The sequence below is a fragment of the Agelaius tricolor genome, unplaced genomic scaffold, assembly GCF_023055355.1.
Source record: "Agelaius tricolor isolate 1412-34295 unplaced genomic scaffold, bAgeTri1.0.p SCAF_36, whole genome shotgun sequence".
Classification (NCBI taxonomy): Eukaryota; Metazoa; Chordata; class Aves; order Passeriformes; family Icteridae; genus Agelaius; species Agelaius tricolor.
Window position 1 is genome coordinate 1,002,086 of NW_027269296.1, and position 27,726 is coordinate 1,029,811.

At 46.6% G+C, this 27,726-nt stretch overlaps 1 protein-coding gene across 1 annotated transcript; it reads right to left on the reverse strand.

Moving 5' to 3' along the window:
* Window positions 1–815: 815 nt before the first annotated feature.
* CLIC4 (chloride intracellular channel 4) lies at window positions 816–27,597 on the reverse strand. Its single transcript, XM_071453056.1, has 6 exons — window positions 27,407–27,597; window positions 12,380–12,489; window positions 7,762–7,887; window positions 6,862–6,968; window positions 5,526–5,707; window positions 816–4,817 (listed from the first exon to the last, which is right to left on the reverse strand). The coding sequence occupies exons 1-6, from the start codon at window positions 27,476–27,478 to the stop codon at window positions 4,653–4,655; spliced, it is 762 nt and encodes a 253-aa protein (XP_071309157.1). The 5' UTR covers window positions 27,479–27,597; the 3' UTR covers window positions 816–4,652.
* Window positions 27,598–27,726: the final 129 nt, after the last annotated feature.

Sequence of the window (27,726 nt, forward strand, 5' to 3'; positions counted from 1 at the left end):
TCTTGACTCAAACAATCATGAGTTCCCTTTTCCCAGCTCTGGAAAGAATCCAGCACCAGCCTGGAGAGCTCATCCCCCCTGCTCACCAGGCACAGCCAGGCTCTGGATCCCCCTGAAATTAAGGTTTGCATTAATTACCTGCTGACTAACTCACCTCCACGGCTGGGATTACTTTCAAGCGTTGCCATCACGACCCCAGCGTGCTCAGCCACAGCTCCTGGCAGTCCTGGAACAAGACTAACCCAGATTAAAACACTGCTACTGCCAGAGCTGCTGCACCTTGTCTGAAAGCAAAGGACAGCTGAGAAACCCATCTGAAACTCAGAACAAGAGCTCTGAAACCCAGGAATTCTGTAATGGGATCAATGCAATCTCAACTCCTGAAGTGGCCACTCAGGGGACAAAGTTGAACCAAAGGTGAGATTTTTTTTTTTGTGTCTTTTAAATTAATCTCACACATCTCAGAAAACTTGCATTCCATAGGAAAACAAGCTACCAAGAACTGTTCTTACCTTCCCACTGAAAATCTGAAAAAAAATCATCTCACTTCTCCTAAAGAAATTGTGGAAAGTCATTATTTCTCAACTTGTTCCTAATTTTAAGGAAGTTCTAAATTTTCAGGGGCACCACAGCCGGTTATAATGTCAGAAATAACATTAATTCTGCCTTAAACCACAACACCACTGAAAAAAGCCTAAACCTGAAGGCCAAAAATGGAGAACAGAATTACCAATAAATTGTGTTGTGCAGTTCAGCCCATCACCCTGCAGTCTTGGATTGCACATCAAATCTTCAGAAATAAGAGAAAGATCTGCTTGGTAGTGAAAATATAATTTTATTTAACAATAGCTGCCAGCAGTATACTGGTATATCTGTAAAAGATGTTCCAGAAAGTGAAAGACATAAGCAAACTACAACAAATTGTATCAACTCTTCAAGTATTTCTGCAAACCACGCTCCAATCCTTGATGTCCTGTCCTGGGAGGCTCCATCCCCTCACCCTGCTCCCCCCCCTGCAGAAACCAAACTCAGGAGCTGGTGGCACGGGTTCTGAGGCAATGGAGCATTTCTCACTTGGGTTTCAGCCTTCTCCTGAAAAACCCTCACTGGATGGGTTCAGATGCTTCTGAGTGGCAAAGGGAGAGCAGCAGAGTTGGCTGCACTTCACCGCTTTTTGTTCTGCACCCAGATAGGCATCAGCGGGTTTGGCTCCAGCAGCTCCCATTTACTCCTGTCTGTGCTCCTTTGATACCAAATGCTAATTTGCTGCTTTAGCATAAAAATTTGATTACATCTCTCTCCTTATCACGCAGCTCTGGATCAGTTTGGACATGCCCAGTGTGGAGAAAACACTGATTTTATGGGAAAATGCAAAGCTGCAAGCTGGGGCTGCCCTTGTGGGCCATCCAGGGAAGGGATGGACAGGGTGGAATTGTTCCACAAGTCCCACACACCTCTTGTTCCACAGGCAGCATTTCCACAGCAGGGATCTCCTCAAGAAAGAAAAGCTTTAAGGGGAAAAACTAAAAATAATAATGCACCTAGGATAATCTGTTCTCCCACACAAAAACAAGGTGCAGGTGATGGATTTTCCCCTGGTGTTCAGGAAATACACAAGTCACCTGTTTTAATGCGAATTCAAGCATATTTCAGCTTGAGAATAAAGAAAGTTATTCAGCATGCTAATACATGCAACCAACTTGCAAACTGGAATGCCTACTTGAAAGGGTAACTGCTGTTTTTAAATTGGAGAAGGGGCTAGAAGCAGCATTTTAAATTTAAACAGGGGGTAGATTAATTGCTGTTTGATGAAATTAAAAATGCATTTAAAGATCAGATTGTAAACAAGTTGACAGAAGTCAAGAATTTACATAGTTATGAAAGGGCTTTTTTAATTAGCGTGGAGCTGGTGATTGGGGCCAGATGAAAGTGCTCTGCCCACAGCAGACGCTGCCGTTCCCCTGCTCTGCAGGGATCACCTGTGGGGCTGGAGCTGCTCCTCTCCACCGGGTCCCTGCTCCCTCCCCGAGCCAGGAGGGGCTGGGCAGCTCCTGCCACAACAAAACTGCAGCAGGAAGCCTGAGAGACACCCAGGACAGTTCCCATGCCGGGCTGGAGCTCATTGGGATCCCAGCTCCGAGGGAAAGGCTGCTCTGGGTGAGCTCAGGAACCCACTGGGCACAGCTGGACTCTGTCTGCAAGCTCTCAGACACAGTTAAAGCTCTGAGGGAGGAGGGCACTGGTTCCAAGGGGTCTGAATGGTGCCAGAAGCAGCCTGAGCTGCTGTTTAAGGGGTGGGAGCTGCTTGCAGCAGCTCCTGGCTGTGGGTGCCCTGCTTGCAGCAGCTCCTGGCTGTGGGTGCCCTGCTCTCTGCGCTCCAGGGACAATTCCCTGGGGAAGGGAGCACAGCCTGACTCCAAACCCCACCACCACAACTTCCAAGGGCCATCCTGACCTGCTTTTGTGAAGTTTTTAGGTCTCCTTTCAAAGATATGCCCACAATCAGGTGCTTCCTACAGCTTTGTGACCTCTGTGGTGGCCAAGAGCACCAAACCAAGGAGGGTTGGGTCTGGGGTTTCTTCACCCTGTGTGTCATTGAAAATGCTGTTATCTCAATTAAAAAGTCATTCCTTTTTCTAGATGTCACGTTGTAGCAGAGACTGAAGCCCTACAGAGGATTCTGATGGCTGAGGAACTTTACTGAGGAGGGGAACGTGACATTAGAACTCAGTAATTAATGAAGGGCTACAGCCAAGGTTCTCCTAACCAGGCCACTCCCCAGGATTTCCCTCTGTGCCTAAACATTCCTGAAACAAATCAGAACAGGGGTTAAGTGTATCTAAGAGAGTTGCCTTTGAAAGAGATGTGACAGGATTGCTAAGTGCCTTTATATTGGAATTCTAGCTCTAGGAAGGCAAGGCAAGGCACCACAAGCCAGGGATACAAATATGAATCTGGTTCTCTACCTCTTCTATGTCCAACTAACTCCATGGGTACATAAAGTAGCAAAAGCAGGAGGCTTAGAAAAGTCAGGCTGGTTTTCAGAAAGCCAGTGCTTTACCAAAAAAAAAAAAAAAGAAAAACAAAAGAAAACAATTAGTGTATAAAAGTGTTTGTGTGAGCATTTCCACGTTATTGCAGAATGTTAAATATTCCAAGAACAACCTAGCAGGAATAGCACTTTCCAGCTTCTAAAATCAGTTAAATATAAAAGTATCTTTACAAAAAAATAGGCATATAAGTCTAGCATTCTTTGGAGTTGTTTATGATGGTCTTTTAAAAATAACCTAGCAGTTTATTTCGTGCATCAAAACCATTAATTTTAAACAAGAAAACTATTCCCTGGTTTAGAAACATTTGAAAATTGCTTTTAAAAAAATTGTAGTGCTATTCCTCAGTGTTGCTGTAAAAAGATTTAAGTATAGTAGTGCAATGATTATGAGTATGCAAAACTGCAGTCCAGGTGCACAGAAACAATTGGGATCAATTCCATGGAAAGGACTGGATTCCACCACCATTTCTTTACAAAATTCCCAGATTTCCATTCAGGAAAAAAAAAACCACCCTACCATCATTTAAGGCAAATGTTCTTTTTAAAGGTCACTTTAGCTTTCTTCAGGGAAGAAAGGGCATTAAAAAGTTCCCATTTCATGGCTCTCAGTCCATTTTGCATCACTAATCATTGCACTGCTATTCCCCACCCAGAGTTAGGACACTACAGTTTCCATGGATTTGGGCTATGACAGAACAGATTTTTAAGTAAAAATCACCAAAAATACCTATACAAAACAAAAAGGCTCTTAACTACCAAAAAGAAAGCCACTTGCAATTCTTAAGGTGAACAGAGGGCAGCTTCCAACTCTGCTGTTTCCTAATGGAAAATCCTGACAATTATTTGTTCGCTGCAACTCAAAATTCATACAATGCAGGTCTTTAAATCTCCTCAAGCTCTTGAAGACACAAAAAAACATCAACTCTGAGCTTTGAGCTTCCTGCCCCAGCTCTCAAGCCTGGATTCAAACTTCCCTGAGGCTGAGGTCATTCAAATCCAAGGTTCACATTGAGTCCATTCTCAAACATTACCGTGACTTCAATTCCAAGAGATTTTTATAAAAATACAACAAAACAAACCAACAAAACATTGCCAAATATTTTGCAAATGGCTCTTTTGGATACTAAGTTCCCTTCTCTATGTCAATAGGATAGACAAGCAGGTACAGTTCAACGTGTCACAGGTATGACAGGTGTGTACAGATCTTCTGGAAAAGCAATAAATTCCAAAATACATAAATATTCCTTGTACCATACAGCGAGACAGGATCCTAAACCAATTCCTGGACAAATCATGGACCAAATGTTTACAGAGAACAGCAGCAGGGGCGAGCCAACCCTTCAGACTGAAGAATCCAGAGTCACCCCAGTGCAAGAGGAACACGACTGCACCGACCACGCTCAAAGGCTGTGAGAGGAGGTCAGGAAAAACAAGCCTGTAATTAAAGTCTGCAAACTTTAGGTAATTACTGTACCTGGTCTATCCACGTGGCTTGGAGTAACTGCGAGTTCATGCAAAAACCAATTGCTATTGATATGAAAAGAGCAGTCTGTTAGAAGCATTGTTATGGGATATGCAGGACCTGGTTTGCAGGTGCTGGTTACTTGGTGAGTCTCTTGGCTACATCACTGTAAGCTATTTCAATCTCCTTGTCTCCAGGACAGGTGTTGGTGAACTCATCCCTGCTGTAAGCATTTGTCAGGTATCTCCAGATCCCCGTCATCTCCTTGGGAATCTCAAAGTTGCGGTATTTTTTGGCCACCACCTGGAAGGACAGAATTACGTTAGGAATTTGCATCCTTCACTTCAAACACTTCTCCAGCCCTGGCCACTCTCTTGTGAGTTTATCCTTCCAGCCTGGGCACTTGGGGTGAGTCCTGCAGGTTCCAGAGGCTGCTCCTGAGGGATGCCCTGGCTGTTCCTGCCTCGCTCCCTTGGGGCTCTCCTCACTCAGGAAACTTCTGCAGGCAGCCAGAAACTGAGCCTGTGGCTCCATCTGCAGTACAGAACTGACACAGAGCACTGCAGGCAGGGGAGGAACCAAACCACGCTGATGTGGGCACACCTGCACTCCTGTGGCTGTCCCAGGCTGCCTCTTCCAAGATTCCAACTTGGTTATTTCTACAATCCCTTTATTTGTGTCATTTACTTTGTTCTGGAGCAGTTTCCTCTACAGAAGTGAGCAGACACCCCCTTCAGCCATTACCTGCTGACCTGATCTTCACCCTCTTCTTCCTCTTTGTGAGCTCTGCAGCTCCCTGAGACCTCGAGGTCAGTGCAGGGAATGGGGTTTGGCTCTCTGCTGCCCAGCTTCACACTGCTCAGAGCCCTCTGAGTGACCCAAACCTGCACAAACTCAGGTGCTATCAGTGCAGCTAAGCTTGCAGACAGCTGCAATCAGCTGGGCTCAGGAACAACACAAAGCACAGATTTTTTCCTGCTGCATTTCCCCTTGCAGCCCCCCAGGCCTGACCTTGACAATGTGCAGTTTGGGCAGCAGGTTGCAGTCGGCCAAGGTCATCTCGTTGCCATCCAGGAATTTGCGCGTGGAGACGGTGACGTCCTCCAGGCTGTTCTCATCGATCTCATCGGGCAGGGGCGAGTTCAGGTACTCATCCAGCTTCTGCAGGGTTTTCAAGAGGCCACGCTCTAAGGCTGCACAGCAAGAGAGGATTCAAAACTCATGTTAAACTGAGGCTGCCACCAGATCTGAAATACAAACCCCACACCCCTGTGCTACCCTGAAGGATTTGTAACCCTTGGTCAGTTTTGGTGCCTCTGTGCTCCTCAGAACACTGAAACTGGACCAGAATCTCTTTAAATATCCCACAAATGCAGGTTATTTAAAAGCTGCTAATACAGGAGTTTGCACTAATTTCAAATACTGTAAGACTGCCCACAAGGGTTTATTTTTGGTTTAAAAAGTGGCTTATGTCAGTTGCTTAAGACTGTGCCTAACTGGCTTAAACTGATTAGAATTAAGCTATGCTGGGGTTTATATACATTTAAACATAATCTGTTTAATGTCACATGCTCAGCAAACAGCCCTGACCAACCCAGAGCACCCAGGCTGGTGCTGGAGCACAGCAGGATTTGGAATGGAACAGGTTTATGGAATGCAGCAGCAGAGGGCAGCACACCCCAGAAAATCCCCGTTTATTTCCCAACCGTTTGCAAATCTTTTACATCTCTCCCTTTGAAATGCAGCAGAAAGGAGCCCTGATTCCCCGAGTTTGGTTTTCCCTCCAAGTACTTTGAGGACAAAATTGATTTGTACTGAACTACTTAAAGGCCCAGCTGTGAGTTCTTCACCACTCATTGATCCCTCGTGTGAAATCTCCTGTTTTCCCTCCACACAGAAAGGTTTTAATCCTTTAATGGAAGTGACACAAACCAAGCTTAGCTCAGAACTCTGAATGGGAGCCCTCAGTCCTAGAGAGGTGAAATAAGAGCAGCAGATGCACAGAAATTCAACCATTGGGGCATGACACAAACTCTGCCTGAAATTTGCTTCTGGATGTTGAAATATTTATCCTTCATCCGAGAGTTTTGGGTGGCTGCTGCACAGGGAAGATCCAGTGCCAGGGATATTTACAACCCATGCACACCCCACTGAAATTCTAATTGAACTGAAGTTCTTTTTCAAATGTTGAAATCTTTGACATTAAATTTAAATAAGATTTTAATTCATGAGCCTCTCAAGTGTCCACCAACATGCAGCCAAATCTGTCAGGGAGACACTTCCCACAAAGCTGCTGTGAAAAACACAAACAGTGAATGAGGAGTGCTCTGTCCCCCCAGTGACCCACCTTCATTAGCTTCTGGTCTGGAGTTCTTGATAAAAGCAGAAAATTTGGCAAATATATCCATTCCAGCAGTGTTGGACTCTGGGTGCTTTGGTGAGAGTTTCAGGTACCTGAAAAGCAGCAAGGAGCAGATCTAGAGCACAATTAGCAGAATGGTGTTCATTGTCTATTAATCAGCACAAAATGGCATTTTGTTACTGATTTATCCTTTTCCAGACTGGCTCCTGAAGTGCAGCATCACACATTGAGGTTTTAAACCCAGGACTTCCCAGAGGGAGAAAAGCACATTCCTGCTTTCTGAACCAGACATTTGGTACAAGCAGAGTGTCTGAGGAGCCCAGGGCACCAGAGCTCCCTCAGTCCAGTGCTGCCAAGGGAGCACATCACTCATCTGTAAGCAAAACAAGGGTTTTCCACTTAATTAGCATCAGAATTATGGACTCCACTTCCCTTAACAAAAACATGAAGTTTTGCCATGCTGAAAAGACAAAGCAGTTCAGTCTGTTAAAGGCAGTGTCTGGATCTGCCTGCCAGCTGAAGAGTACAAAGCCAAGAGTCTGGAGACAGTTTGAACACATGAAAACAAATTCTCACTGTAGTTTAGGACTAAGTTTTGTACAGCAGACTCATCTTCATTTGCATTATTTAGACAGAAATGTGCCTGTCACCAAAAGGGAGGGTTTGAAAGTGCAGAAAGGATGACTGGGGTATAGAAAGGATAATTTAAAAATAATCTTCCAGAGAAACCAGTTTTTGATCTAAAGATGAGGGAGCTGAGGGGAGGAAGGTTTGACAAGCAAGATCTATTCCATGTCTTCAGTTTATTGCTGCTGAAGAACACCTTAGGGCAGAAATGCCCTGGGAGAGCTGTGTGAGGTGACAAACCATCAGTTTAACACTTACTTGGGTGGGGCCAGGACATCTTCCAGGAACTCTTCAATCTTGTTCACATCTGTTCTCACCTCCCCGTTGTATGTGATGAAGGGGGGGTGAGTGCCTGGAGCCAGATTCTGGAGGTCTGCTGGTTTCCTGGGGACATGCAAACCATCAACAGTAAGCAGGGACAACATTTCATTGCTATGACCACAAAAGCACTGCTGAGGTTTCCACATCCTCACTTTTCAATAAACACCAGCAGTTTTCTTTCTAAAATGTGAGTTTACAATTAAACATTTTGAATACACACGCTAAAAATTCATTTGAAACAGTTAAAAACAATTTCCTCCTACCTCTGGCTGTGTTTATTCTCAACTCAACCCAAAGTTGGCTGGAAGAGGGATACCTGTACTCACAGCTCCCACTCTCCCCAGCCCTACAGAGCAGTTATATATAGCATAAGCTGTGCTAATCCTCCCCCCTGACACAGAGCTGCTCTGGAAAGAAGCAGCTCTGCCCCAGCCCAGTGTATAAAGCATTTATTATGTGCCCAGGGAGGCTGGTTCCAGGCAGGCTGACAGATGCTTCAACATCATGGTTAAAATTATGCTTCAGTTTCCCCCAGTGAAAAAAGGAATTTACAAACAAGAGCAGCACACCTGGGAGAGGAACCCCACACTGGGATTATTCATGAGAGAAACAGCAAAAAGCTGAAATACTCAGCCATTTCTAGCTCTATTTCTAACTAACATTTCCCTCAGGCAGCCTGGCCACCGCCTCCTGCTGGCCCAGCTGAGAGCTCAGCCAAGGTAAAGCTGCCCCTTGGTTCTTGATGGAGCAAATCCAGCCTGGACCACAACCCTGAGCTGGGCCTGAGCCCTGTCCAGCCTGGCCACGTTCCTGAGCCAGCTCCAGGCAGGCAGGAACTGGATTGACTGGAAACTGCAACTGCACTTCAGGAAATGCTCCTGACACCAGCAGCAGCCAGGGAAAATGAACTGGTGCCACCCACAGCCCCAGTCCTGCAGGGGCTGAGAGCAGCTGGGCTTGAGCTGAGCCCAGCCTCCAACTCTGCCTTGTTTCCATTTCTTACAAAGTTAAGAACCCCTGCCAGAATTTCATGTCCTGCCCCTTTTCTAGAGCCAGGGTGTGCTTACTTGTAAGACTGAAGGAGAAAAGGGATTTTCATACTTTACACCCTGGGAGACCTTATGAACACAAGAATTTAACTCTTTTCAATTTTTAAACTTCTCAGAAGTTATTTCTCACTAAGAGTTGCCACCATTCTCTCACTTGTAGGATTTAAAGTCTGTCATTGAGTAATGCTTTAAGTAGCTTAACACTTATTTAAATCCAGCTTTGTGACTCCCAACAATTACAGGAAGTCATCGTGGCTCCCTTCCAGTTCCCCATGTTGGCCAGATAAAATTCCTCAAAAGGAATGTTATTTGAAAAACAAACAGGGCAAGAGCACAGGATCTGCAGGAATACTATCAAAGGCAAGCTTTAGCTCAGAAACAGATTATTCCAAAGAACTGGAAAAAGAGTTTTCCAAAGAGCCAGAGTGCATCTCAGAGCACTTTATCCACCTGGATCTTTCAAAAGAAAGCAGAATGAAGATCCCACAGCCCAGCTCAGGGTTTGACTTCCACTTTTCTGCCCCTGCCAGGAGATCCCAGCCAAGCCCTGCTCTAGCACAGCCCTTGGAGCACAGGCACACAGCAACAGCCTGAAAAGGCTCAGAGTACAAATTCCCTCAACAGTCCAACAAGAAGGCAATTACTGTAACAGTGATGTTTTCCTTCTGAGATAAAGCTGGAGAGCATAAAAAACAAACCAAACCCAAACAAAAACCCCTTCTGTAGCCACTCCAAAGAATTCCAAGATGGTTTGTGCCTACCCCAGAGTTTAGCAGGGGTTTTGGAGGCAGGGCCACGTTAATTATCTGGCCATCACTACCCCGAGTTAGGATGTAAACACCTCACAGCTCTGCCACAAACCAGAGCAGTAATTAGCATGCAAATCACTTATTGTAGATCAGACAAATTCCAGCCCCCAAATGTAACACATTTATAAATTACACAAATACTGCAATGAGGATCTGAAGAGTAACATGAGGAAAAGTCAGCACTAAAACCCCAGTTCTCAGCAGCATTTCACTCTGCTGAAGTTAGATTCACCCCTGGGTGGTCTTTAATCTTTAATTTGAATATTCCATATCATTATTTAAGCTTTGCCTGTCAGAGGAACTGCAAAAACTCCAGATGAAGATGTTTCAAGCAGGATTTCAGCCCTCAGCTGAAGGCAAGCTGGCCCTGAGTGCTGCTCCAAGGCCAACAAATGGTTTGTGCAGTCAGCTCTGCTCGGCCCCCAGAACAAGGCAGAGCTCTGGCCATGAAGTGCTGCTGCCCAGAAGGGAAGAATGAAGGCTCTGTGTGCCCAAAGAGAGGGGAGAAATGCCTGACTCCTTGCAGAGGGTGGCTCTGCCCCCTCCTTGGCCTGTGTGCCCGTTTGGGGTGCTGAGGGCAGGGCTGAGCAGTGCAGAATGTGCCTCTGGTAGCTCAGGGCAGCTCTGCAGGGAAGCACAGGCTCAGATTTTCCTGTGTCCCAAGGCCCTCACTTGTGAACTTTTGTACCCAACCATGACCTTTTCAGGCTCACAAACAGAGCTGGCCTTGCTGTAGTGCAGCACTGATGGTATGAGGCAGAGGCAAGCAAAGCCTTTTTTCCTGGTTTTGGCCAACAAAATAGATTCAGGTTTTTTAAACAATTCCTGCTCTGCTCTGTTCCTGTTAGACACAAACTCAAAAAGGGCAGAGCAGATAATTGGCTTGAATAAAGTGCTGACAAAAGCAGTTTCTTGTGGCAATATTAAGGCACCACCTAACATCTATTATCATTCTGGCAGAGATAACAAGGGGAAACAGCCCCATGTGATAGCAAACATTTCCTATTCAGCACTCAGCTGGATGTGATGCTCTGCAAGCTGCACTGCTCTGCCACTGGCTATTGATCAGCCCACAGTGTTAAAGTTGTATTTAAGGACATCTAAATAAAGTCTAAAGGAATTAAGTTTGTATCAATAGCTATTCCAACCTGAATTAGCTTCAGTGGTCCTTTATTTCCCTTCCCAGAGAGCCCCTTCAGTGCACACACAAAGGTGGTTTATTTGACCTATTCCCCTGCAGAGCTTTAATTTTGCACTTATTTTGTGTTTTCCCCTCCTCAACAGAAAAAAAAAGATCCTGAAAGAAAGCTTTCCTTGTGTAAGGAAGGTCAACTTTAAACATCTGCAACCAATTTATATAGGCTAAAAGTTGGCCTTACATCCCATTCCCCATCCAATGAACTCCAAGTTGCCAAGGGGACACAAAGTAAAGCCAATTCATCAGGAATATTTGGCATTTTAATGATATCTAAACTGGTCCAGCAGTAAAAAGCCTTTCAAACCTAAAACATCTCTGTCCACCTCAGTAACTGCAATAGGTTAAACAACCCCATCATTAAAGGAAAAGGAAATCCCAAATTCCCAAGAGCCCACAAGCAGCAGCTCTGCCCCTGAGCTTGCAGCAGCCACAGGCAAGGCTTGGTGGGACACATTTGGTGTATGGGGCTGGCAGCCCTGGCAGGGAAATCCCACAGTGGCCAGAAAAGCTCTTTGAGCAGCTCCCAATGCAGCCAGAGCTGACAAAAGCTGCTCCCTGCCCCTCAGCACACATGGGAGCCTTTAACACTCCTTGCCAGCTCTGAAGCAGCAACTTCAGTGATTTTTAAAAGCCAAACAAGTCACCTCCCTCAAAAAAATCCCAAGAGCTTAAGTCCAGCAGGGTGATTTCTCCCTTCTGAGTTGGATTCAGTGCAGAACACTCTGTTTCTGTTGGCTTGATTCCTGAAATTCAGGTTTGGAGGCACTGGCAGCCTCCCCTCGGCAGAGTTTCCATCAGTGCTGGGAAAACATGACTTCACACCCAAAGCAAACACAGGCCCCTGCTGAATTTAGCACTTTCATAAAAAAGAATGCCCAGCCTGAGGAAATGAAGACTCCTGGACTCACTTCTCACTGGTTTTATACCAAGGTACTCATTTCACAGAGGAGCAGCTGCAGTTCAGGTGACAGCACCAGGACTGATCTGGCTGACACTGTACAAAGGCAGAATATTGAATATTCTGCATTTTATTCCTACCCATTTCACTTGGATTTACCTCATGGGCAGGTATTTTCATTATTATTGCACAATAACCAAAATGATCTTAAAAACATGAAGAAAAGGAGGAGGCTGCACATTGTTTGTGACAATTATCCATCACTGGAGTTTGACCAGAGGGTGGCTGACTGAAAATACCCATCAGTCCCCACTTAGGGCATCTTGATGTCACATCAGAAAAGGAAAAGTCAATCTTCACTTACAAAAGACTTTGTGAGTTTTACAAAGGACCATCACTGAACAAATTCAAGAGAACTTACCATTATTTTTGGTTAAACCATCAACGACTGCACCATTCACATGCAGGTTGCCTCAGTTAATTATTAGGAGAGGTTTTAATTTCACAAAACCAGCCTGTGAGCCATAAAAGCTCTGGCCAAAGCTTTGTTCCACCGAGAATGCTGAGCTCTTGCTGGCCCAATAAATTGAGGATTTCTTACCTCTTCAGGTCCACTGTTGTGACACTGAACACGACTCCCTTCAGCCACAGGATCATGAAGAGCCTCTGGGAGAAGGGGCAGTTTCCTATGCTCTCACCATCACTGCCAGCCTGCAGACAGAACAGAGCATGAATTAATGCATTAATTAACGTGGGCAGGGCTGGGCACTGCTCATCTCCCAGCCTCTGGAGCAGCTGTGGTTAAACACACACTCAGCACAACTGAAATTGCCACATTTGTCAGGTTTTCACTTTGCAGGTGCCCCAGCTGCTCAGCAATTGCCCAGAGCAATATTTCAGTTATCTGTGCCACTGCCAGGGCTGCAGTGAACGTCCTCCTGTGGGCAGCCACACCTTCTGATGGCAGCTTTCCAATGGCACTGCTGCTCTCTGCTCTCTATTATCCTTTTTCTTTCTTCTCCAAGGCATGGCTAATTAATTGTTCAGTGCCTCTATCTCCCCCTGTGCAGTGCTCCAGGAACTGAGAATTGATTGTACTGCAGGTGTTGTGAGGAAAGACATAACTGTGAGTACATAGAGACTTCACTGACAATCAAATAATATCCCAAAGCCACGTTTTATAGGCAATTTATCAATCAGTCTTTGTCCCAGCACCACAAAGGCCCATTGGAAAGCAGCAGTGGGCTCCCAGTGATAGCACCCATCTCATCATCGCTCTGACAATGAAGGATGCATCGCTGGGTTGGAAAATTTTAGTTTTTTCTGGGCTAGAAGGAGGCACTGGAAACCTTTGTTATAAAATTCAATTCTCTGAGTACTGGTTCAGTACTTAAAGCAGCCAAATATGTCAGATTATCCTGACATGTACTTTATGTCAGATGAGTTTCAATGGATTTTGCTTATTATTGTTATTATTAGAGTCCTTCCAAGAGTGATTTTCATCCATGCAATTCTCAGAGCCTGGCCAATTCTTTCATCACCACAGTGAGGAGAATTCAGAAAGACTCTGAAAGTTAAGAAGAATAACAGCAGGATTTTCAGAGGCCAGGAAAAGAGAAAGATTTTCAGTGAAACTGCCTTAGATTCAGAGAGCTGCTTTGGGTTTTGTGAACTCATGGGGACTTTGCAGACAGAGCTGAGTCTCTTGAAGAGCTGTTGAGGATTTTACAGGAATTACTGTTTATTTATAATTCAGTAAATCATTTACATGATTTACTGAATTACTGTTCCTACAGCCAATGGACTCATTGCTGCAAGTGTCCCTCCTGTCAGAGCTCCCCAAACCTGGCTGTAGACACTGTCAGTTTTCTTCAAACCTTTATTGGTGTCATTAATGAAGACCTGACAGAGAAAGGAAGTTGTTATTCTGCCACAAATTACACATTGCCAGCTTTAGCTTTGGATAGTAGAGTCAAGCTTGCAGCAGGTTACTGTTAATGGATTGTCCTGAACTCTGCCATGTGTTTGCTCAGGAGGCACAATTCTAGAAGCATCTAGAAAAAGGATAATGTTAATATTTAACCCTTCACTGTCCCTGCACAGCAGGCTGGGTTTCAGCAATTCCCCTCCCATGTTTACACTGGAGCTGACATTTCCTACAGGTAAATTATAGATTTATATTCATCTGCTTTTTCTGCTGCCACGTGTCAGGTCTGATCTACCTTTGGAAAAAAGGGACTGGAAAACAAAACACTGCATCCCATCTAAGGAAAATACATATTTTGTACTGCCCAGGGTAATTCATGCTTTGAAGCAGAAATAAATCTTTGACTCAGAGCTGATCTGAGTCCTCAAACTTCAAGCAAAGCCTGAGTTACACTGCAGTAACAGCACAGGCTGAAATCCCCATCCCATTAAACTTGACCTGGCCCACTGAAATCCAAACCAAAGCTACTTTAAAATCATAGAACTGCACAAAAAGTTGTTTAAAATTTCAGGCTGACCTGTGGCTTTCATTAAGGTCCATCCTCCTAAGCCAAAATCCAAGTGACCAAAAAAGGTCAAATGCATTTACTTATCCTGAAACTTTGCTTCTCTCCCAACACAAGTGCAGCATTCAAAGTGAGCAACCAACAGCAGCATCTGCTTCAGTTCAGGACAGGCTTTTTGGATTATTTGAGTCAGAGGAGGGGATCAGAGCCATGAACAAACCCTGATGCTTTCTCAAAGCCCAGCAGCCCAAAGGGAGCCCAGACTGTTCTGTCTGCAAACGTTTGTCCCACTTCTGCTCCAAAAAGTCCCAAGTTATTCTGAGCACACACTGGAGAAGGAATGCACTCAGAATGCCAAGAAACTCCAGTGCTCTGGAGCCAAGGAATTCTGCTCTGGAACTGTTGCCTGAGAGGCCCATTTGGTGTTTGATGCTCCAGCCCCTCCTCAGGAGCAGCTCTGGGCCCCCTCAATCCATGGATTCTCCTCAGCTCTGGGTGCCCCTCAATCCATGGATTCTCCTCAGCTCTGGGCCCCCTCAATCCATGGATTCTCCTCAGCTCTGGGCCCCCCTCAATCCATGGATTCTCCTCAGCTCTGGTTCCTCCTCAATCCATGGATTCTCCTCAGCTCTGGTTCCTCCTCAATCCATGGATTCTCCTCAGCTCTGGGCCCCCCTCAATCCATGGATTCTCCTCAGCTCTGGTTCCTCTCAATCCATGGATTCTCCTCAGCTCTGCTTCCCCCTCAATCCATGGATTCTCCTCAGCTCTGCTTCCCCCTCAATCCATGGATTCTCCTCAGCTCTGGTTCCTCCTCAATCCATGGATTCTCCTCAGCTCTGGTTCCTCCTCAATCCATGGATTCTCCTCAGCTCTGGGCCCCCTCAATCCATGGATTCTCCTCAGCTCTGGGCCCCTTCAATCCATGGATTCTCCTCAATCCATGGATTCTCCTCAGAGGTCCCCACTGTGCTGGGTGCTCCTGCACGAGTCACTCCTGGCTCTGGCTTTCTCTGCCAGAACAGAGCTGTGCTGGCAGTAAACTCTAAACTTTACATATGAGAAGAAAACTCTGAGATCTGACATGATCTGACGTGCAGGGGTTAATCACAGAATAATTGTTCTTGTCATTGCCTTGTCTTTGAACTCAGGCCATAAAATTCCAGGATATCTTCAGTGGCTAATCCTCCTCACCATCAGAATAAAGCAAATATTGCATGTTTACTTCTCTGCACTAACCTTAACATAGGTTATTTGTTATTTAACAAGGTTATAGTCATTCTATACCAAGAAGCTTTGGGGTTTTATTTCAAATCCTTCTTAAAACCAGTTTTAAAATCTTTATTACCAGTAATATTGGTAATATTACTAACGCCAAACTTGCCTGCAATTAGGGCTAATTTCCAATTTTACCATTGCACACTGAAGGATATGTATCCAAAAACCTCCCCATACATCCAATTTCACTGAATTGCAGGATTTCAATTGTAGAGGTTAGGACCAGAGAAAGGAAAAGTGCCCCACCTGTTACACAGTGAGGAACATGGAATTTCTCACTTGTGTGTTACCCTCTACAAACTGAATTGAATTCAAAACACTTCTGAGAAGGTGGCAAAAAGGACTTTGTTAATTGTAAGACGTGGCACAGGGAGAGCAGGGCCCACACCCTCCAGAACGCTGCCCTACAGAGCTCTATGAAAACAAATAAAGCTATTTTTAAAGAAACATTAAATAAGAAAGGAAGTTCAAACAAGAATGGGAGAGTTGCAGGGCAGTAACAGAGATCAGCTGCTCACTGAGGAGCCAGCCTGGTTTATCACAGCCACACTGAAATTCCTGGCAACTCCCAGAGCCCAGCAGCTCGGCCCATGCAGGAGTGCAGAAAGGGAAAAACCCCAAAATCTGCTTATCCCAGTGTCTGCAGGAGTGAGCTCAGCTTGGAAGGCACCTCCTGCCTTTCTCTTCCCTGAGCAGTGATTTCATTCAAATGAGACTGTCCAAAAAAACAAAGCCCCAGAGATTACAAGTAACCAAACATCTGTTTGAGTGCTGAACAAGCTAAGGGGAGGGAAAAAATCCATTTAAATTGTGAAATGTTTGTCTTTACAGCTGCATAAAAATTAACCTGACTCCTGACACGAGAACCTGAGTGGATTTACCTTAGCAAGGGAGTGCTGGAGTTTATTGCAAGACCAACAAAAAGCCAGAAAAGCAAAGGGCACAAAACCCTTCTTATACAGCACAGGTCTGAGAATTCTAGAAATCCTTGGTCCCAAAGATTTCTGCAAAACTGTTTCAAATATTAATCAGTTAAAAGGAGCCCACTACAAGTTTCCCAAAGTAGATCAAATAACTGCAGAAAAATAATAAACTCAAAGTGCATCTGATGAGCAATGTCATCCAGCTCAGTCTCTGCCTGCAAAAATAGAACAAAAGGGCAGAAGACCAGGAGACCATTTCTTAATTTACCCAAAACTCTCAAGGGAATTTCTCCCAGATGTGACATCTTTACCAGAAGTGGTAAAAGAAGTTTGGATGAAGGGGGATAAAGACATTTTAGAAGCATCTCACAGAATACTTTTCACCAGAGACAAGGACTGGAGCCATGTGGCTGCACAGCAAGGAAATCCCCACTCCCCCAGCTGGGGAAGCTGCACTCTGCAAAGCCTAGAAGAACAATGTTCCAGCCAATAAACAGACTGGGGGGGAAATGAAAAAGAAAGAAAGGTTATGTTCAAATCCTAAACTCAGTAATCCTGAAATATGTCTGGAGTTCTAACAGTGAAAACCAAACCTGCTGAGAAAACTGCATGAGCAACCCAGCATGATGCAAAGCCATTGCCTCAAACCAGCAGATAACAATCAACTTTGCCTGCTTAATGAGCAGTAAGCTCATTCCAAAACTGAGTAATTAATAATAATCCTTTCAGGATTACTGTTTTGAGAGGAAATGGTTTAAGGTGAACTAACAAAGCCATTCAAGTGAAAAACCTGCAGCAGTTCCAAGGTCTGAGATAAAGGAACAGAGGATACAGAAAGGAGTGGTTTGATGTTCCACACATGAGAAGGACCTGCCTGCATCAGCCCAAATCCCTGGACCTTCACCTTGCCAGGCTGAACAGGCAGAATTGTGCTGCTGGCTGAGGCTGCTCCAGATAAGGGGTAAAGAATTGCAGCCATGGGAGGAGTGACAGCAATCCATGTGACAAATGCTCCCCACAGGGCCATTCCTGCAACTGCTCCCTGTGCTGGGGCGGGGATGGAGGAGCCCTGGGGATGGAGGAGCCCCAGGGATGATGGAGAAGCCTCAGGGATGATGGAGGAGCCTCAGGGGATGATGGAGGAGCCTCAGGGATGATGGAGGAGCCTCAGGGGATGATGGAGGAGCCCCAGGGATGATGGAGGAGCCTCAGGGATGATGGAGGAGCCCCAGGGATGATGGAGGAGCCCCTGGGGATGATGGAGGAGCCCCGGGGATGATGGAGGAGCCCCAGGGATGATGGAGGAGCCTCAGGGATTGAGGAGGAGCCCCCAGGATGATGGAGGAGCCCCCAGGATGATGGAGGAGCCCCGGGGATGATGGAGGAGCCTCAGGGATGATGGAGGAGCCCCCGGGGATGATGGAGGAGCCCCCGGGGATGATGGAGGAGCCCCAGGGATGATGGAGGAGCCTCAGGGATGATGGAGGAGCCCCAGGGATGATGGAGGAGCCCCAGGGATGATGGAGGAGCCCCCGGGGATGGTGGAGGAGCCCCCGGGGATGGTGGAGGAGCCCCAGGGATGATGGAGGAGCCTCAGGGATTGAGGAGCCCCCGGGGATGCTCTTTGCTCACATCCACTCTGCAAAGCAAAGCAGGCCTTAAAGCCTCCCAGTGGCTCAATATTGATGAATATTGATGTTCTCCTCTTACTCAAAGAGCAAAACAAGTGACAAGGCAGGGCAGGAAAAGCTTATCTGCAGCAGTGTTCCTCTCCCAGACCTGCAGTTTGAGAAGGGAGTTGGTTTGTTTTTAGGGGAGGAACAGGTCAGGGAGCAAGGCAGAGTCCAGCCCTGACCAAATCCGGTTCAGCCAGATTTAATCTGAGGGCTCAGTGACAGGGACACTTCCTCCTGCCACCTCTGGCTCCCCAGGACAGGGCACAGCTGGGGCCACGACCTCCAGGGCAAAGCTTTTCCTTGTGCCACCAGGCAGAGCACACAGGATCAGAGCACTTCAACACAGGGCTGGCACAAAAACGGGGCTGAGAGCCCAAAGAACTTCCCTGCCACGATGAACAAAACCAGGGAAGGTGGGAATCAGGGAGAAAAACCAACAGCACATCCTGCAGAGGGTTCAGGACATCAGAAGTGCCTTTGGAAAGTGAATTCTTAATTTGCTACCACTGTGTGAAGGTAAACTCTCAAGTCACAACCACCACACCCTGCCCAAATTTAGCTCTACTGAACAGCTTAGGCCATCACTGCTACTTTAAATAGCAATTCCTTTGAGAAAAACATGGGAAAATGGAAAACAAAAATCATCAGGTCAGTGCTGACACCTGGAATTCCCTAGGATAATTAGTCTGAGATAATTAGTGTACATTTGCTGTATGTTGACTGACATTAACACACCCAGGGCAAAACCAACCTGAGTTACCACTGCCTTCCTGACCCCTATCACCATTTGTAAGGAACCCAAGTTCCACTTCAGCTGAAATTCCTTTAAACTCAAAAAATACTTCAAAATAATTAACTCAAGTGCCTGTGTTTGCTTGAGATCTGGCTCTTTCAGCAGGCAAAGGAATGTTTGCCAGCCCATCCAAGCTGCCCCTGCAGTCAGTACCTTTCTGATAAGTCCCCTCTGTGGCACACACTGGACTGGAGCAGCCACTGACCATTTTAGGATGATGCTATTTTTAGCCCTGTGATGCTGCTCCCAGGAAAATCATCAGCAGACTTGTCCTGCACACTTTCCTGCAGCTCCTGCTCATCACTGCCCAGTTCTCACTGAAAAGCTTTTGGAAGATGCTGTGGGATCCTCATGGTGTAGGGAAGTAAATTCACAATTCAGCAGAATTTAATTAAGTGCTTCTAGTCCTTTGGAGAACAGGAATTATTCCATGCTCATCCTTTGGAGGAATCAGATGGAGAGTCCCAAACCTGTTTTAAATACAAATCACCATTTTCTTCAGTGAAGAAATGAGCTTAATGACAGGAACTCAAAACCTTGGCTTTATTGTGGACAGACTCAGGACACTTCCTGGCCTGGCACAGGAAAATCCAATTATTCTCTAATGGCACAGGCCTGGCATCTCTGCCATGGCAATACCTTGAATAAGAGCTGGTGTTGAACAAACCCCCAGGATCAGCAGGGCCACACTGGCTCCAATGTGCTGGGCAACATCTTGACACAATCTTGCAATTTTCTGCTAGGAAACTTGTAGCACACAATTAACTCTGCAGCACTGAGGGTTTCTTTTACACTGCCTGGAAGTCGCCTTTGGGTGTCCAGCACATAGAGCCAGAGCAGGAATTGTTCATGACAGTGCTTCAGTCTCCCTGGATTTATTAAATTTAGTTTAAGTACAGTGTAAGTACAGTGTGTGCCTTGGCCACTGCCCAAGAGACCATTTTCAAACCTCCCCCACCAAATCATGGAGCACCAGGGTGAGAGGAAAGAACTGCAAACGCTGTCACTGGGGCCCAGAAGAACCCAGTCAAATCTGAGTCTGTGGCATTTCAGAGCTCTTCAAATAAACCTCTGACTGTGCCTCACTTCCGTGGGACAGGAAGAGACAGAGCTGTGTTTGTGGTATTTATAACCTCATTTAGAGAGAGATGAGCCAGGGGCTGGGCAGATGAGCAGAGAGAGCAACCAAGAGCTGCTCCAGCCTCGCCCTGGCTGCTCCTCCTCCTCCTCCAGGTGACTTGGACTGAGCCCAACAAACCCCAGAGGAGTTTCATGTCAAAATGCCAGCCCAAGAGGCACCAGCTGGGGGTTTTGGAGCCTGCTAGAACACAGGATGTGCCCCCAAAGCACTGCCCCAGCCTGGGGGGAGCAGCAGTGCCCACAAAGGAGGGCACTGAGGACACCAACTGCCCAAATTCTCAGCAGCCTCTCAAAACCCAGAGCAGTCCTGAACCTGCTCCCCTGGCAGCAGCACCTTCAGAAGCTCTGGGGAGGAAAAACATGATCTGAGACCAAAGTGGGGCTGGAGTTTCTGTTTCAGAGTGAAGGGACTGGAGGAGGTGTGCTCCCTGTCCAACACAAGCAATGCACGACCAAAAGGCACCTCCTGACTCCCTGAATTCCCCCTCCCTGACTGAACTCCCCCTCCCCTGGGAGATGGGAGCCGAGTTTCTCCTCTGGGATCTGTGTCCTGATCTCCCTGAGCTCCAGAACATGAGGTGTCTCACCTCATGCACACCCTGAAAGGCCCCAAAATCTCCTTAGGCTTGCTTTGATTTTATTTTTAGATAAAACCATGTAAAAAAGCTATTTCCTTTATTTCAGACAAGCAGCTCTCCAAAGGACTGAGCCAAAATAGAAAAGCTCCAAGAGAGCCAAAAAGCTCTGAGGCTGGCCCAGTAGCACTGAGTGATCCCATTAGCTCTTCTCAGGAAAATAGACAGATATGACTTCACTCCTGGATTACACTCCTATATTTAGTTTATACCTAATATGGACATTCAGTGGGGAGAACTCAGTCATTTCCTTTCCTTGCCCTTTGTCTGGCCAACAATACAAGGAATAAGTCTGAGCTCTCAGAGAATTCCCACACCAAGATGTTTGTCATTAACAGCACTTTAGTTTGTGTTTTTCACTTCAGTAGAAGCAAACACCCTAAAAATCCAGATTGTGCCTCAAATGTATTTGACCTGAATTTAAAACCCCAAATACTCAAAGCAGGTTTAAAAAATTTAACTGTTACAATTTTTTAAGGGAAAAAATATTCTAAATAAAGGATTTAAAGCTCCTGAAGTCAAACCTCTATTGAAACTCCTGTGCAGACAACATAACAATTTTGGGTTTAGGTATTTTTACTGGTAAAATATGCACAAACTCTTAATACCACAAGGGAGCACCTAGCATCTATTTTAAGACTAAAACTATATTATTCCACTGAAGAACATGCAGGAAAAAAACCCCCAAACCTGATTAGGACAATAAGCTGTTTGTTACAGCTTATTTACCAAGAACTTTGAAGATAAAAATCAAATTAGATGGATAACAAATACAGATGTAAACTATTTTTTCCATGAACCATCAATTTGCAACCAACCACCACCTTAATGAAATTTTGTTGTCTTAAACAAACCAAGAGCCTCCCCTGGCAGACAAAAACCACCTTGTTTTCCCCCACACTGTCCAGTTCAGGCTTTACAGAACTGCACTGCTCAGCTCACTGGGAAAAAAGAACATCTACCAAAACAAGGCAACAAATCCAATTACTGCCAAGTACAGTGATCCAGCCTTAAAAGTGGTTCTTGTGGATTTTGAGGTGGTATGTCCAGCCTGGCCAGGAGCTGGGATTGGTGCAGGCACTGTTACAAAAGCTTGCAGGCCTTGTGTTTGGCACATCACAAGAAATGTTTCATTTAAACATTTAAACACAATCTGAGCACACACTGGTGAGAAAATAACAGTCCAGGGCTTTTTTTTTTTTTTTTTTTTTTTGGTCCCTTTGAGCTAATGAACACTTGGAAAAATCAAACTTTAGAGTCCAACAGTCACTTCCCAGAGTGCACAGCTTACTGTTTAGCTTGGAGTTCAAGGAATTCCCCATTAGGTCCTTCCAAATTCAGATTCCTGGAAGGGACAACTCAGCCCTCAAAAATCCACATCCAGAGAACCAACAGCTTCTCTCTCTCCCCAGTCCAGGGCAGACAGGCCTGCTCCTGGAATAAAGAACCCTCTCCATGCCCAAGATGAGGTCAGGAGAGCCATGCAAGGAGCAGACAGAGCCATGAGTCACTCCAGGCTGGGAGGGGGTGGTCACCAACTCCTCATGTGCCAGTCCTGGCCCAGGGCTGCCACTGCCACATTAGCAGGGCCTCCCACCCCCTCCCAGGGTGATGTAAGGATTGCTCTCATCTCATTGCTTCTCAACAATCACCTATTTCTATGGCCAAACACAAAACTCTCTTTCAAGAGAATCTCAGTCTCTTTAGTTGTTTTCTCAGGGATGCTGGTGTTCACAGGGCCCTGCCCTTCCCTTCCCTGCTGGGTGAACTCATCCCTGCACACTCAGCCACAGACTGACCCCAGAGCACCAGGACAAGCCCTGGATCCTCAGAGTTCCTTCATCCCTGACTTCCAGCAGCCTCCAGGCCCCAAAGTTTGCCCCACAACGTTTGCTCTGCCACACGGGCTTTTCCTTCCTCTTCAAGCCCTGGATGCACACCCAGAGAAATCCCAGCTGGGAAAAGTGAGGACAGACTTGTCTTTTGTAGCAGGATCTGTGCTGCAGGAATGTGTCCATGGCACGTGTCCCACGGAGGGAGTGACTCACAGGCACCACCACAGAGCCCAGCCCTCAGCCTGTGAAGGGCCACAGCTGAAATCCGGGAATTCTCACAGTTTTTAGAGGGCAAAAGAGGAAAAGTGACTGAGTGTTAAGCCACATTTCAGCTGCACAGTCAAACAGAAGTTCTCCTGACAGTCAGAGCTGTCTGGTGTTAATCATTGGGAAGGGGAGAAGGGATGCCAGGGAATACAACCATTACTCAGAAGCAATTCCTGACTGAAGGAAAGCTAACTCATCTGGAAATGAGTTAACCCTCTGGAAATTATTGCCAGGAGGTTTTAAGCTTACTTAGCAATGATTTGCAAAAAAAATTAACATTTACACTTGAGACCATCTCTGCACTTTTAAACAACGCTGCACCAAGAGCACCAGTTCCTGCACCTCCAACCAGACCCAAATGAAAAAGCTGAGGATGTTTCTGGCTGTGAGGACTTCCCCAGGCAGAATTTAAAGGAATCTGCTGACCAGAGCAGGAAAAGGCCTGATTTATACCCACTGAGCACAGGATATAACTCAATGGTTACACCTCAGTTTACAAAGGGCTCCTTTACAACACTCCCAAGAAATAACCCTCACATGACATTTTGCTGCCCATACCAAAGGCATATCAAAGACAGGCTGAGGAGGTTCTCAGCTGCTGAGGTTACATCAAACCCTCCAAGGATGATCTGCTGCATAAGGAGGAGACTTATCTAATAAGATTATCGAGCAATAACCCTGCCAAGACTACCTCTGAGAAGCAGCACTGCATGTCTCCAGTCCTGTTATTTCCTTGTACTGATGTGCCTCTAAATCATACAGCTACTTTGTGGGTGAGAAAAAAAATAAAAACTGATGACAAAGAAGCTCAGGGATGGTTTGTAATAAACCAATGTACAGAGCTACAGGGCTGCAGAGTGCCACAGCAGAGCTTACATAAGAGAATGAGCAAGGGTGAGACAAAGGCAGACCTGAATCCACACAAATCCATCCTCTGGAGGTGCTCACGTCCCCTTCCTGCCCCAGCCCCAGCCCTGCACTGAACAGAACAGACCCCAAAGACAAACAGTTCACCTGCCAAATCTCTGTGTGGCTCAGATCCACAAAACCAGAGACAAGCTTCTGCTACAAGCACTGGGAATGCTCCAGAGTGGGGCATTTATTAAATGTGAAATCACAGCTTTTTCTCTTGTACTGACAGACAACTCAAGGGTAAACAGAGAGGAGGCTCTATCTGATTTTGAACACAGGTGCCCCATGTTGCAATGACATCTCACTTGGGAGCTGCCAGAATCCAAGGGCTCATTAATTACAAGTACACACACGTTACCCAGGGCAGAGGGGAACCCTCCCTCACTGCTTCCTACATCTGCTCCAGCCCAAGCCATGCCAGCAGAGACACACAGCTCTGAATTCCTCATTAGTGGAGTCTGGAGTTTGCTTCCTTTAACACTGCACTTGCTGACCCTCCGTGTCTTCACCTCGGTGTGAGAGGAGGATGCAATCACTGAGTGCCCTCCAGAACGCCCAGGGCTGAGCTTTCAGCAGCTCCATGCTCACACACTCCCTAACAGGAACTGCACAGGCAGTTTTGTAACTGTTCTGTGATTTCCACAGGTGACTGGGCCTATTTGACCAATTCACCTCACCACGTTTTTTATTTACAATAAAATTCCACACACCACCAACAAAAGCACAGCTATTATTCCAAGTGACCTGTCTGAGCTGCACTGCAATTCCAGAGCTCAAGTTTCTCTGAGCACATTGACCACAATGCAGCCTTCACTGCTCTGAAATGCCACTAGGGCACATGAAAATATTCCTGTTAGACAATGGAAGCCTCCCTCGTTAATAAAACATGGAACAGACAAGGAAACGAAATGAAATCAGATACATCACTGCTTTTGTCCTAATCAACTCTCAAGAGAAAATACTCAGAAAATATTTACACTTATTTTAGAAGAGACCACAGGCAGCCCACGGGCTCTGGAATGAAACAAATTCTAGAAGTTTTCATTGTGACACCCAGAAACAGAATCACCACTGTAACAGAGTTTCTTACCTAAGTACCCTCATGCTGCAGGGGGTTCTCACCGGCTCTGGAAATACAAGTTACAGCAGACTGATACATTGTGTGCTGGGGGAAATGGCACCGATGTGCTGGGGACAGCCCTGGGACAGTCATGGCGTGTGCTCCTCCCTCCCCTGCCCGGGCCTTGCCCATCCTATTTTGTTACTGATCACAATTTAACAAGGCTCAAACCCCACGGGTTGGGCGCAGAGCCAGACCCTTTCTCCTCCTTCACAGGTTTGTTTCTCAAGCTTTAATCCCTACCTTTGTTTCATCTCAGGTCTGGCTGCTACAATCCTTTGTGCTCAGGTCATGCAGTCACCGCCCCTGGGCCGGGCCTTGGGCTGAGTTTGGTCCAGAACTTTTTCCACTGCCTCTGCCTGAAGAGCTTCCCTGGCTAGCAGGGCATAGGTAGAACCCAGAAATGCCTTGAAAAGCGATTATCTGAGTGGAGAAACTCTCAGTAACTTGGGATTTTTTTTTTTCTAGATTGCACCCACAACCACGTGGAAAAACTGCAAGTGAGCGTCCCATTCACAGAGGAAAAAATAATTATTAAAATCCAATTTTAGTGCTCCTTTAGACAGACACTCTTGGTTCTCTTCACTAAACATATCCTCCTAGCAATTTCTGAAGTGAGCATCTAAATGAGTCAGAAAACAAGATTTTATTTGCCTTACAAAAAAAGCTGTCCTGACAATCCTCAACAGCTTCAATAAAGTGTGGGACAGGCAGCAACACCCAGGTGAAACAACTGTTTTGGTCTGTCTGCTGGGCTGGGGGATGCCCTTTACCTGAAGGAGATTGTGAAGGCAGGCAGTAATAACCTCTTATTTTAACCTGAACTTTATCCTTAGGGCAGACAGTGCTCAGCGTGCAGCAGTCACCCATAACAATGGGGAAAGGTTTCCTTGAGGGAAAAAATCCTCGCTGATAACCCAAAATTTAGCCTGCTTAAACCCATGCCAATAAAGAAATTTCAACAGAAAAATTCTCTGATTTCCCCCTTTCATATAATCTCACACGTTTATTGGTCCAATTCTGGTTTAATCAGAATGAACACATCTCTCTCAAAACTATTTTTACAGCTTCTTCCAAGCCACTCCTCATGCATGAAATATTCTCTTTAAACACACCCACAAAGCTGATTTCCCTCTGCCCCCAAATCATTCTGCCATCAATCACTGCTCAAATTTCTTTAGAAATAAGAAAAATCAGCTGATGAACTTTAGGACAGATGAAGATAAATTGGCACATTGCATTAAAGATACACTGCTATAAATAATTCAGAGTAATCTGTAGCTTAATTGCTGCAGTTGTAAGTCCTAACCTCTATACTAAGAGCCTAAATATTCTGACCAAAATCAGGTCTGGAATCCTCCACTGCAATGCTCTCCCTGGGTTCCCATTAGTGCCTCTTGATACTACTATTAGGAAGTGAAAAGAAGAAAAGTTCAACACTTTTAGAGAGTATAATTTAAGAAATAAAATCGATATTTCATAACTTATTTCTAAATAGCTGGAAATTCTCATGCTTGTCATTGTTGCTTTCATACAAAGCAATTCCCAAGTTCCCAGATGAAGAGATCTCTGATTTTCTCTCCGCAATTGGAAGAAACTTCATCTGAACAATGTAAATACTTTCCTGCAGAGGCTTTCATTAAAGGACGTTTAAGCACAGAAAGAGAAGATTGCACAGAGTAATTGGTGTTACTTTTGATATGAAGTAAAAGTAAGATGCTGCATCACCAGAGCCCCGGAGGATGCAAAATATTGCATCATACAGCAATAAATGAATGCAAAACATGTGGAGATACCATATGGTATCTTCGCCAGATAAGGGCAGTACAACACATGCTCATTCTTCTAGTTTGGATAAAAACCTGGTGTTACTTTACATATTCACTTCCCGTCATAAAAAGTAGACTTTTGGGGCGGGGAGCGAGCAGTAACTCGTGTTTTTGCTGCTTTTTTTGCCGCCTTCCTGCGCTTGGCCGGGCACACAATGCCGAGCGAGGGCGATCCATTGTGGCGCTCGGTTCTTCCCTTGTGCCAGCGCTGCTGCCCCGCACCCGCGGCACCCTTTGCTCCGGCCGGAGAATCTTCCAGCAAAACGCATCCGGGCCGCACTTTTCTCCCAAAAAAAAAGTGACTTTTCTTGCGGTCCGCCGGCGCTATCGCCCGCTCCATCTGCGCGGCTCTGACTCACCGCGGCTCCCGCACTCCCTCCCGGCGCCGGGCACACGCCCTCGGCTCCGCTTTTGTGCCCGCACCGCGCCGGGAGCCGCCCCGAGCGGAGCCCCCCGCGCCCGCGGGGTGTTCGGGGGGTTGCTCCGAGGGGCTCCCCTCGCCATGCCCGGCTGAGGAGCGGGGTCTGCGGGGAGCGGGGTGCGCACGGAGGGGCCGAGGGAGCCGTGAGGGGACTCGGAGCCCCCCGGGCGGGAAAGCTGAGGGAGGAAGGAGGGGGGGGGGGAGCGCCCAACGGTCGCGGCGCGCGCGCGCTCGGCGCTCAGACGGGACGAGACTCCCCCGCCCCACCTCCCCTCCGCTCTCCTCCTCTGCCTCCCCTCGGCCGTACCTTGACGAAGAGCTCGATGACGGGCTCCTTGTCGCCTTCCTTCAGCCCGTTGACCGGCACGGACAGCGCCATTGCTCTCGCTGCTGCAGCCCCTGCTCCGCCTCGCCCGCCGCTGCCACAGCCGGGACGGCGACGCCGCTCCGCTCCCCTCACCCGCCCTGAGCGCGACTGAGAGCGGCCCCGCCCCGCGCCTGGAGCCCGCCGGGGATGGGCGGGGCCTCTCGAGGGGGCGGGACAATGAGTGAGGGGGCACCGCTGAGGGGGCGTGGCCTCCCTGAGGGGACAATGCTGGGCAGCGCTGAGGGGGCGTGGTCTCTGTG